The following is a 12,945-nucleotide window of genomic DNA, read 5'->3' as shown; positions in this document are numbered from 1 at the left end:
TGGCCCATTATGGTATAAGCCACAGGGCCTCGGGCAAGTCCCTCTCCAGTGCTAAGCCTCAGTGCCTCCATCTGCCTCTAGAGCTGATTTGGAAATCAGAGATCACTAAGAGAAAGGACTCTGGAACCTTGACAGGTAGCGGGGATTGCGGTTCATGTACACGAGTGGCTCCAAGCCCATCCCTCAGATTCTGACTCAGTCAGTGTGTGCTGCACACTGGGTATTCATTATGGTCGCATAAATCCCCAGGTGACTTCATAGCCAGAGCCGTGAACCTCTTGTTTTGATGAGCGGTTCTTGGTCAGGCAGAAGAGATAATAAATGAGGCACTCGTAGGCCAGTGCCTGCATAGTTCCTCACAGTTTCTCCTTTTCTATTTCTCTCCTTCTCTTCCTTCTTTCCCTTTTTTCCTTTCCTTCCTTACTCCCTCCCTACCTCCCTCCCTTTCTTCCTTCCTCCCTTTCTGCACAGGATCTTGATATATAATTCAAGCTTGCCTCAAACTAATCATCCTCCTGCCTCAGTCTCCTATGATTACAGGTGTGAGGTACCACACCCACCCTCCACCCTGGTTTATAACAGGGACATATCTGCATGACACTCACTTACTGCTTTTCCTAATCTGCCTTAGAAAGTGATGCTCTCAAAACTAAGCATCACCTCTTGCAAGCCTCCTGTTCTGTAGGACGGAGAGGAACAATTCATAAGAAAGGCCGTTTCGGGTTGGAGACATGGCTCAGACACTGAGAGCAACTGTTGCTCTTCCAGACCATCAGAGGTCAACCCCCAGCACCCACACAACTTGAACGCCAACTCCAGGGAATCTGATACGCTCTTCTGGTCACTACAAGTACCTGCACATATGTGTGCATACTCCCACATATACACACATGTACAGATGAAATAATTAAAAACAAAAAAAGGTTGTTTCTCATTTGTGCATGGGGGCAAGATTTATAGATGCATGTGTATAATTGAAAGCTCACACACATGTGTATCTTTGAATATGTCTTTAAATTTATATGCATGCATACAAGTGGGTGCATGCATTCATATGTTTATGTGTGTGTGCATGCACACGTGCATGTGCACACAGTTATAATGAATTAAATGTCCTTTGCAGATCATCAATACATCCTTAGAGTTAGGAAAAAAACATTACACTCCAATTATAGGAGGAAACACAAATACTGAAAATTGGACCAAGAACCTTGCACATGCAGAAGACAAACTCTACTCCAGATCAGTGTCCCTCACCCCATAAATCTTAGACGCGCAAACATATATACAATAGTTACCTTTTCTGACAGCTATGCATGTGAGGTCAGTAGCAGGATACATCGTACATATGAGTCACATGGATATTTGGTTTAGGATCCCATGAACATTGGGTTTGGAGAGAAAGAGAAGAAGAAACATTATTTTCCTGCACAGTTATTACCAACATTTAACAGATTGTCTAATTGTTCTAGCTAAAAATCCTCTTAATTGCTCAACATTTCTTAGATTTCTTCTCTGAAAACACACCAAAGAATTTAACACAGCACTTGAATGGCTTGGGTTTTTAGTGGGGTTGGACTACACTGTGATCACCTAACACAGTGGGTGCTCAGGAGGGCTGTGAGGAAGCCACTCATCTTCCCATCCACAACCTCTCATTCCATGTAGCTCCCACACTACCATGTTCTAATCCCTTCAAGAACTCTCCTGTCACAAATCGTGCACGGCTGCAGGTCATCATGTTAGTATCTTTCCTGTATTTCCCCCATGCCTATGTAAGAGTGCCACTTAAATACTGGTAGAAGACTTTTCTAATACAAGGATGTCTGCATGGAGGATTTGCCTCTCCTGGTGTCCAGGGACTGTCTAGGAGTTTGCTGGTGTTTGAGCTTTTTCCTGGGACTCCGGTAAGCTAACCCCAGGGCTAGTTTGAGAACACAGTGCCCCTTTCTGAAAAACCAATCTCTCCCTACAGCACTTCTGAGGCTGCTCTGTGGAGTGCCACGCGGCTTCTTCAGGTCCTCGGTATTTCTATCCAGACTGACCCTTGTTGTAACAGAACAGCCAAAGGAGGCGGAGAGAAAAGACGATTAATTCTTCGGTTAACTCCATTCAAGCAAAGCAAGATTAGGGTTAAGGAATAGCAGTTTAAGTGAGATTTTGGAGAGAGGAATTTTAAAAAAAAATCTTTTGATATTCTCAATGGTTTTGGACTCTGATATTTTAGTCTGTTTCTCCATGCTTACTTTCAGTTATAAAGAACTGATTTAGGGAAAGGAACAGGCCATGTTTAAAGAGTATTCAAGACAAGTTTCTGACTTTAAATCTCAGGGTTGGCCCGGGAGGATTCCTTCATGCGTGATTGCTCACCATCCCCTGTGGAAAAGGAAGGACAGCAACTCGTTGACTTTTTTTTTTTTTCATTCTAATAAATGAACTTGAAAATTCAATTCAAAGTACTACATGGCCCCGGGCCAGTCTTCCCTTTGGCTTAAAATGACATTATTCATCTAAATATCATCTTTCACTCCAAAATCTACTAGCAGAACCCAGAGGAATTCAAGCCCTTAGACCAAGCTGCCCCAGTCCCATGCAGCTTTGTGGGTCACATTGTATACATACATGCACTGTCCTTGGAGAAGCCATTTTGCTGAGTGCTGTTGACATACTGCTTAAGCACTGGAATTGGAAGGTAACTGTTGAGACGGCCATGAAGAGTGTTCATGCTGTCTGCCTGGCCCTTGACCAACCCGCTCCATTTCCTCATCTCCTGCTTTTCTTCGGATAGCTCATTCGTTACGAGTTCCCACAGACATCACAGACCGTGACGCCATCATGGAAAGACTCGGCCTCCAGCCCTCAGCAACAGCAGTTAGTGTGTGGACTCATTCGGTTTATCCAGATTAAGAAGTCTAAATCAAGTTAGCGGTCACACGTGCACATTACATGTACACGTGATACATGTAATCACGGACGTTAGTAAGCTTGCCATTGGTTCTTCCGAAGTTCCACCTCGCTCATTGGACTTTATAGAGAGATGCAATGTCTGCCCTGACTGAGGGACTTGAGACTTTAGAGGAGACCCCACCTTTTCTTGTTGATACAGTGTACCCCAACTGGGCATGAGGGGAGCAAGATGATTATAGTCATTTATAGTGTGGTGGGAATGACTTGACATTATCCTCTTCAGACCTGCTACTCCTCCCGGTTAAAAGCTGATACCCACGGACCTTCATAGTGTGCTGCTAGAGTGGTTTAGCTCCAGCACTGTCAAGAAAGTAGTCGTACTGAATTATTTCCCTTGTTTCCCAGTAGTATGGGGGATGACCGAGTATACAGAAGACACACAGGAAGGACTGTTAGGCATGTTATCGAGTAGGATCTTACATTGCCTTTTCCCAGAGTAATTGTAAAAATCACCATGAAAAAAAACCTTAGGTTTATCATACATAACTTCTCCTTAGGTAACTACTGTCTTATTGAGACTAATTGGGGTTATTTTCAATAAATGAACATAGTCATGTTGCCCTATGGGCTTGGGAATTTGATATTGTCATCTAGGACCATGCAGAATTGCCACACAGTAGACTCAAACACACAGCAATCCAGTGCTGGCTGTGGAGCCCACATTTAACATGGTCCAATTGTGAGTGAGTTTAATGCAGTGGGGAAGAAGTGGTTTTTTAAAGAGGTACCGTTTATGGACATAACACATTAAAATGCAATCATGTGAATGTTCCAGTCAGTTTGCATATTAAAACATGCTGTGAAAGTTTACCGCAAATGCCAAGAGAAACAGTAAGCTATTTGGTGTTTTCTTTTCTCCGGGTTGGAACTTTCTTCTTCCTTTCTGAAGAGGTGGCTGGATGGTTTTCAGACTGGGTCCCGAGTAAGGATTCCCACGAACTTCTTCCACAGTGAATATGAAAACCCAGGGTGTTCTTTATACTGATAAATAAGGTCATTTCAAACTACGACAAGCCTGCCTAACGCAGGCAAAAATTTTGACATGCATGTTCGGATTGATGCAATGTTTCGATTTTCTCTAGAAACTTTTAACGGATCACTTGGACCTCCTCCTGATTGGTTCTCAGTAGCTTTTTAAATTGTAGGTTATGACCTCAGTTGGGGCTGTGTACCTGAATGTGTAGGTAGCACAGTGTGTGTGTGTGTGTGTGTGTGTGTGTGTGTGTGTGTGTGTGTGTGTGTGGTTACAGAACGAGTGACAATAATGAAAGGTTCCTGAATGTGCAACAGGTAAAAATTAACTAAGAATAAGGTGTGTAATGAATCCAAGTGCAGCATTAAAGCGCAGTCAATGATTTGCTAGGACACCTAGAAAGGGGCTCACCCATACTGACCATGCAACTCCATTGTAGCCTTGGTTTCGAACCCACAACTCATGCACTTTTGCACTATGCATGTAGTCACACCACACAACACCAGCGAACACCACCCGAAACACCTCAGCTCAGATCTGGGTCTAGTGTATGCTACAGACTGCAGTAATCAAACATATCGAGTTTTCTGCTCTCATAGGAACACAATGGTTTAATTATGGAAAATAAAAATGCTATTTTTTCCACCTTTATTCTTTTTTTTTTTTTTTTTTTTTTGTTCTTTTTTTTCGGAGCTGGCGACCGAACCCAGGGCCTTGCGCTTCCTAGGTAAGCGCTCTACCGCTGAGCTAAATCCCCAGCCCCGTCCACCGTCATTCTTTACCATGTAAGTATCAGGTTAGTATATCTTCGGATCGACTGCATTATGTTAGAGTGTTTGATCGCTTAAAGATTTCTCTTGGAGTTTCTGATTTAAATCTCATTAGAATGCAAGTTTGATTTTGTTTTAGACAAATGGTAAAACTATATCTAGCAAAGAATTATTCATAAAATGCTTTGTAACTAGTTATTGGTATATGTTTGATTTGTACACCTTATTTTATATACCTATATACCCGAGATTGTGTAAAGATTTCTCAGGTCTTTTCACCTGAGAAATATAAATGGAAAACTTAGGAAACCCTGGTTGCTACAATTTCAATGCTAACTGTGGATGAATACACGGTTTGGGTCTTGTGTCTACTCAGTCCTTGTACGTTGGTTTGATGAGCAGTGTTTTAATGGCCTTGAACGGCTGTTGGAGTTCACCAATCGCTCAGACATCTGGGATACAACCTACCTTAGAAGCCAGCAATGGTTTGGTGTCTTCTATTTCAATAACGACATCCCGGCATGGGGGTGCAGACATAAGGGAAGCTGCAAGGCAAAAGAGCTTCATAATCCGGGACACTTAGAAGAACAAACTGGAGAACGTTCTCTCCCACGGTCAAGGTCAGCAGCCACAGGATGGATGAGAGTTAACCTGGGTGGAACTTTTCAATGGAGGACTACACCTGAGTGTGGAAAATGACCCAACCACTTGCCACAGTCTCAAGTAGGATAGGGTTTTAGACATTGGGGACCATGTGGCCCATGTTTCTTGGTTTGGGGTAGTTAAATCAGTTCCTACGCATAACGAGTACTTGGAAAAGAATTGTGTTGAAGACCAGAGAGACGGCTCTTCAGGTAAAGGTGCTAGAGGCCATGCCTGCTGACCTGAGCTTGATTCGCTCAGCCTACACAGGCGAAGAAGGAGAGACTTGATTCCTGCAAGTGGCCCTCTACCTGCCACATAAATACACACACACACACACACACACACACACACACACACACACACACACACACTCACACACTCGCACACTTTAAAAGGTCATGTTGATCATGTAGGAAATAGGCATGGAGACAGTGAATCTAAAAGAGCCTCATTTTCTTGGGAAATGAGATAGAGAAACACAGAAGACGAGTGGAGGAAGACGGGATAGAGAAGGTGATTAGAGAGAGAAGGGAAGGGGAGGGGAGAAGAGAGGAGAGGAGAAAGCAGGGTGAATCTCTTCAGCAGTCTGAAGCTGCTGTTGTCTAAGCAGCGCTTGCTCTCCCATGGCATGCAGCGGTAGAAGGCCCATGCCCTCGTCTTACATGCAGTTTCCCAGATGTACGCAACTCTGGACTTTGGAGAATCAGCAATTGCTTGGGAATGGGCTATGGAGTGACCTGGTTTATTCCAGTTTAAGTTGGGGGCCAAGGTCGAGCCTGATGCAGGGGTGGGGTCTCAGGAGCATCATTTTTTAAAAATTGATATCCTAAGAGATCCTAGGTCAGAACCCAGACAGAACAAACTCCACCAAGTCCAAAGACCTTCCCGTAACTCACCCCGACATTGGACATGTAAGACACGAAGGCTGGCGAGGAAGCTACTTTTGGGGTGAGGCTTATCTACTATCTTTACCTATTGGGCTAAGTAAGCACTTTGTTTATATGATCTCACTGGGTCTTTTGATGATCCTTAATGTGCTATACTCTCCATTTTAAAGATAAAAACATAGACCAAAGCTACAAGGCCATTTGCTTCAGGTTAAGCCCTGGATGGAAGTAAGTTCATAGCCTAGGTCTGTCGGACTCTAGTTTCTTCATTATCACTCACCCCAGAGTCCAGGGAAGAGTAGGTACTCAATAAGTGTCAGAGAAACAGTTCAGGTAGAAGAAGGAAGCTGGCATTTACTGAGCATCTAGGGTATACTGGTTGTTTTAAAGCTGAGTTTTGCATTTACCCCACACCCTCAAATAGCTGAGTTGCTTAGAAACTTCCAAGATAAGCTCATCTGCAACTGCAGGCCACTTCAGTCACACGGGACTCAAGGGCCAGATGGACAAGGATGCATGAATACCTCCACATGCAAATTTATTCCTAAGGGACAGTTCTCCTCTATCCTTACTATCCTCCAGTAATCTAAGTCTGAGGGACAGGACAGAAAACACTGCCTGGGCCTGGTTTCTTTTCTTCATCTTGTAGATAGGTTTTAGAGTCTATGTTAATATCAATACCACGCCTTCTGGTGGTTTAACCAGGACTGGCTTGTGGCTTACCTGCTCAAACAGAAGATATCCGTTTCAATCTTGATAGCTTGAATAGAATCTTCAGTAATAAGTGAATAGAACTTTCTAGTCCTTCCTGAGGTCTAACCTCATGAAGCCAAACTGTCTGGGTTCTTGAACACTAAAGTCTGAGCCTCGAGCCTTAGCACAATGTTAAGTAAGTGAAAAACAAGTGTCTATTGAATGGGAATGAGCAAAACACTGTATCACCAGCTATTAATTATAGACTCTAAGATAAATATTATAGCCTGCCCTATCCTTACACAATGACTATATGATCTAAGGTAAATCATTTAATGTTTTCCTGTATGTGTAACAATGGAATGCCTTTCAAATGACCTCACAACATCTTCGTTAAACATGGATGGAGTGGGCCCATAGACACTTAACTTGGTACTGCAATCTCCTCCTTAGAGCTGTCAGGAAAAGCAAACCTAGCATTTAAAAGGGAGAAGTAGGAGGAAGCAGACTCCAAGGCCATTCTGTACTATAAAAAAAAAAAAAAAACAAACAAAGCAAACAAACGAACAAAAACAAAACCAAGAACAAAACAAAACAAAACAAAAAACCCCAACAAAACAAAACAACAACCCAAACCAAAACACCCCTGCCATTTAAAAGGAAACATCTCCTTTTGAGGCTCATGGATGGGATCTGTCTCCACACATAGGAAGCCCTGAATCTCTACACCAATGTATTCAGACCACTGACCTACACTTCCTCATGTTCTTGCTGGCCTCTTGCATTTTGAGGGCAAGATTGGTTTGGTCCCTTGATCTCCCCAGCACTTAGATCGGTGAACGACATTCTATGAATGCTCATTAACCACTTGTTGGAGGCTGAAGGTCTCCACCCCTGTTGCTGATGTGGAAACAGCATCCTCTGAATTTCGAGAACTTTTCTTCAAAGGCAAATAGGAAAGGTCATCATGTGGCAGGCAACATTACCTCAAAGGACATCCTGTGTTTATGCAGGACGAAGGCATGCCAGAGGGTGGCCTCTTAAGCACTGGATTCTGCCCCTCAAAGTACCTCAAGAGTCCGGGCTGGCTGCACCACTGATTATCAGTATTTCCCTGGAAGAATTACCTAGTATACTGTAAATTGGACCTTCCTTTTTCTGTAGCATCTAGAATATTGTTTGTGAAGATTCAGTCAGACCAGGCCTAACCAAAGCTAACCGTAACATATGGACTTGCCTACAGACTTACCTTTTAGTTGCGGTACAATGTCCTCCTTTCCTGCATATGGATCACACCGAAAGCGGTCCAGGTGGTCAATGGTGCATTGGCCGACCACAGGCTTCCGCCCGAACTGCCTGTGATCAATGACCTTGATCACCAGTGGCGGCATGTACAATTCTTCCTTGGGCAAGAACTAGGGATCACAAAAACAGATGTCCTTTTTCTTTTCCAGATCTGATAGGAGCAGCTTTGCCAGTCAGTTCCCCCAAAGGGTGGACCAGCCCAGATTCTTTTTGCCCATTAAGTACAACCCAGGGGGGACCTTCCTTAGGTATTTCAGTGTCTGAGGTGCTTGGTAATTGGCTCAGAGCTTATAGCATCCTTGTTCAGCTCAGGAAGGTCAAATCCTACCTCTGCTGTCACAGGGTGCATGGCCTCAGGGAACTTTTCTAACCCTGTGTGCCAGGTCACCTCATCATTAATAGTAGAGTTGTGGGATCCATGTGTGAAGCGCTTAGACTCTGTTGGCAGGCATGATGTAGAGTGAGATTTTTGTCACTGAGCCCATCCCCCTCCCACAATCTTCTTCCTGAGGAAGAATTTCAAGGGACAAGATCATTTTGGTCCCTGGATCTTGCCAACATTTAGACGAATTGATTACATTCCATAAATGCTCAATAGCCACTTGCTGGAGGCTGAAGGCCTCCATCCTGCTGCTGATGTGGGAGTAGCATCCCCTGAATTTGGAGGATCCTTCTCCAGAGGCAAATAGGAAAGTTCATGCAGCAGGTAGAACTTTGGTCATTTACTAGCCAGGGCTTAAGCGGAATAGCAGAGCTGCAAATGATCCTTCAAGGGGAGTAGTAAGGTGGGATTTCTTCTGTGCTAGAAGCTCAAAGTCAAACTGGGATGTTCATTTTGCCTTCAGTGCTCTTGGCCTTGAAGACACTGCCCTGATTGGAGAACATGGGCTGGCCTGGAAGCTTGACTGTGGTTTAGGTTAGTGTCTGTCGCTGGCTTTGCACTGGAGGAGAGGATGGGCCGCTCCACAGTGCCTCCTCTCACGTCTGCTGACCACAGCTAGGTTCTATACTAGAAGTGGGAAGAGGTGGGGGGAGTGGATGAGGATGGGCAGTTTCTTAGCGGTAACTAATTAGGGATTCTGCTTCTACGTGTCCATATGGCTTCTCATCTGCAGAATCATGAAATGGAAGGACCCCAGTCCAAGCTCTGGCTACTCGCTTGCTGGGTCCTTCTGTACACATTACTTGACCTTTTCATTTCTTCCAAAGCGAAGAAAGGAGTTGTAGCTGAAGTTGTATCACTGGGCTGGAGTTGTAGGTGAAACTAGACCATGGCCCCCAAGCACGGAAGGATGCACACTTGCTATGAGGCCAGGCAAGCCGTCTCTCCTTTCTCGGATAAATGAGCCTCAACTGTCTCAGATGCAAACCGACAGGTTAAACCACATGGCCTCAACGTTCAAGGGGAGTGTGCTGGGGACATGAGGGAAAATGACTGAGCTAGGGAAAGGGATTGGACAATTCTGGTCTTCACTCATTAAGTTAAAGAAAAATCCCTATTGAGATATTTTGTACAGCAATGTAAAGGCAATTTTCCTTTTTATTTCTAAAAGCTAAGGATTGCTGGGTGGTGGCACATGCCTTTAATCTTAGTACTCGATAGGCAGAGGCAAGCGGATCTCTGAGTTTAAGCCCAGCCTGGTCTACAGAATGAGTTCCAGGACAGCCAGGGAAAACCAAAAAAGTTAAGGATTTAATTTCTTTCAAAATGGACAAGTTGGGTGGTTTCCTCTTGCTCTAATTCTAACAGGTGGAGCTGCGAGTCTCATCTGACACCACACAACTCTGATAACCAGAGGCAAACTTCAAAGGAGCAGAGAATGTTCCATGCCATGGACTCAGACACAGACTACTAGGGCTATGTCCCATCCCTGGAGTCCCGCACTATGACCCACACTGGAGTCCTTCACAGCTGTTCCTTCCCTAGACATCCAGACCCCAGAGGGAAGGTTCAGGTCCATGTACAGTTACACTACTCGGAGTCAACAATCTGGCCTTGAGGGGTTCACCAAGGGCCCATAACAGAGGCCCTGGATAACTGGAGAAACAGGTACTGCTCATAGATACGTCCCTATCATTGGGGCTGTTTGGAGCTTTCGGTAACTGGCTACAGATGATCTAAGGGGAGCGAAGCCTCTGACCCGGTTACTGAGAGGCTGGGTTTTTCTGTCTGTCAGATTCTGGAACTGAGTCAGCCGTAGGGAAGCATGGGCTCACGCAGAGTCTAGATACCGTACCACTTTCATGAAGAGAACGGAACTTGGGAAGTTGGGTGTCTTCTTGAGGCTTTTGATCACCACCGATTCTACTCTCTCTCCCCCGCACTCCACCACGAGGCTGGGCGAGGTGACCGAAGCCATCTGGTAGTTTTTCATATTTCTTAAGCCCCAAGCTAGGATCTGGGAAAACAAGTTAAAGAGAAGGGAAGGAAACCTGCCACATCACACACGCACACACATGCACACACATGCATGTGCACACGCACGCACACGGTCACGCACACATGGAAAAATCCAATCTCAATCACAGTACGGTCTTTAAGATGGAGCAATGCACGTTTGCCTAAAATACCAGTGCGTAGCATCTTCAGGGGCCTGTGGGAGTGCAGGGAAAGTGGTTTTGCCCCTTTCCTCCTGTCAGGTAGCTAAAGACAAAGCAAAGCAGCAGCTGTGAACGCTGATGAGTCAGTCAGCATCGCCAGATCTCATCAGCAAACGGGACCCATGTGATCGATCTACTGTGGGGCAATTAGGAGGATCAAGTATAACCTCTTGCACGGTAAGTGACCCGCAAGCATTCCAAACTGGTAGCTGCCGTTTGAAGCTCCCTGTGTCTGTTTTCGAGAACGCCCCGCAGAACAGAGGCGCTAACAATGCTTCTCTTATCAGGACCACAGCCATCTACCCGCGAGGTTATCACCACCAGCCTGTGTCTGCCCTGATTATCTCGCATGTCGCCACTGTCCAGATCCTTTCCCAGCCCCGCTCCTTTGCAGACCATCTTGTTTGCACATCACTTTCTCTTGGGTCACCTTCTCTTTCTCTGGCGAATCCCCCACCTCCCAAAAGATAGAAATCTCAGAAATCTGCTTCTTGAGGCTTTGTTAAGATTTCCATTTCCAACAACTATTTCTATTAGGGAGGGAGCGGATTTTATAGAACGTTAGACACAGTGAGACAGCATACATCATGATGGTTGTGTGCCCTGCATTAATGGTCCTTGCTTTTAGCCATACCCTTCGGTTTGGTCAAGTAAAACTCGGAGAGAATGCATACCTCAATAGCAGTGAGTTGAACCACGGGTCTGATCCCTTGAGGGACCATGTATAAGTTTGGTGCTCTTTGAGAGGGGAGGATGGGAAGGTTGGAGCCGTCCTGTGAAACAAACATACGCTGTCAATTCTTCCCTTTCATTAGAGCAAAGGGTGCCTGGCGTCACTGAGGTGCTATAAACAGCTCGAGGAATCCAGGAGCAAGAACCAAGCGATACCTTGTTCCTCAGAATCAGCTCCGCTGTTACAAGGACATCCCCACAGGCCTTATCTCCATTCATAACCGGGTGCCAGAGAAGCTTAGGTGTGATGTCTGTTTCTGAGTTCAGTTTCACCAGAGGAGAGCAAATGCTTCGACCTAAAAACTCATCTTTGCCCTAGAAAGGAAAGCACACTCAGACTCCTGCAGACTCCTTTCAGGCCCCCTAGTCATCTAAAGCTTTCATATTACCTACCACTTGGTCATTGTCAAAAAGTTCGATGATGACTTTGGGTGGGTTCTGCAGAACTGTTTGGGGCTCCCCAAAGATTTCAACGTCATCAAATATGATGGTTTGGTCCCAGGTGGGATTCAGGGTGGAGTGGATGATCTCAGTGGTTTTGCTTCGATGGAGGAAGGAGACATGAGCATACGGGTCTACAGACAGAAAAAGATATTCACGGTAGAGCCTCAGAGAAGTCTAACTCCTAAGAGCGCATTTCAACCAAAGACTTTTCTTACTGGACGTAGTGATCATTCACCTCCACCACCCCTTTGAAGACAAGGAGTTCAGGAAGTGGGATGCCACGGAGGAAGATGTCAAAGTGAGTGAGAAACGTCTAACGGGAGGCCCTGCTGTGTGCTCAGGATCGTCTCTCTGGAGTACACTTACCCTCATCGAGATTTCTCGGCACACGGTCTTTCACATGCATCACCTAGAATACAAGCTTTGCAACCAGACACATTGCTCCCATGGCTTTAGAAGAAAAAGATTTCATCTTCCTAAGCTTTTGGCCCCTCCCTCTCTGTCAGAGAAGACAGTTTTCCTACTGGGTAGAAAATGGCGTGACGTGAAGCCCAGGAACTGCCTAGAACAAGGCCTATTGCCCGTGTCGCTGATAAACAAGTACCAGCCATTACATTTTTGTTCCCACTGTTTTGACAAACCAACAAGTGTATGTTGATCTCATGATTTTGTCTCTACTGTTGTCTATACAGAAAGTTTTATGTTTGAGTGCCGGGTTTCAAGAGTATAGCCGTAAGTAGAGAGGAAAGGCTTAGTTACTCTCAGAATTTACAGCTTGCAACCACAGAAAACTGTTGACAGGCCCTGGAAATGAAATGGAAACTATCTTATGCATCAAGAAGTATTCTGTGATGTCGTACAGGACAAATAACTACACTAAACCTTTTCACGGTGTATCAGAGAGGTTGACCTATTCCAGCAGTAAACG

The 12,945-nt window shown here is 45.0% G+C and overlaps 1 protein-coding gene across 1 annotated transcript in view; it reads right to left on the bottom strand.

Moving 5' to 3' along the window:
- The window catches only part of Myof (myoferlin), a 151,727-nt gene that overhangs the window by 26,348 nt on the left and 112,434 nt on the right, over nt 1-12,945 (bottom strand). Inside the window, exons 33-39 of the mRNA XM_032891850.1 lie at nt 11,967-12,148; nt 11,730-11,888; nt 11,516-11,614; nt 10,478-10,639; nt 8,185-8,350; nt 5,179-5,255; nt 1,299-1,310 (exon numbers count right to left, since the gene is read on the bottom strand). Of these exons, the coding sequence (XP_032747741.1) occupies nt 1,299-1,310; nt 5,179-5,255; nt 8,185-8,350; nt 10,478-10,639; nt 11,516-11,614; nt 11,730-11,888; nt 11,967-12,148 (857 nt within the window). The remainder of the gene's footprint in view (nt 1-1,298; nt 1,311-5,178; nt 5,256-8,184; nt 8,351-10,477; nt 10,640-11,515; nt 11,615-11,729; nt 11,889-11,966; nt 12,149-12,945) is intronic.

The sequence above is a fragment of the Rattus rattus genome, chromosome 2, assembly GCF_011064425.1.
Source record: "Rattus rattus isolate New Zealand chromosome 2, Rrattus_CSIRO_v1, whole genome shotgun sequence".
NCBI lineage: Eukaryota > Metazoa > Chordata > Mammalia > Rodentia > Muridae > Rattus > Rattus rattus.
This window is presented reverse-complemented; position numbering and strand designations above follow the sequence as displayed.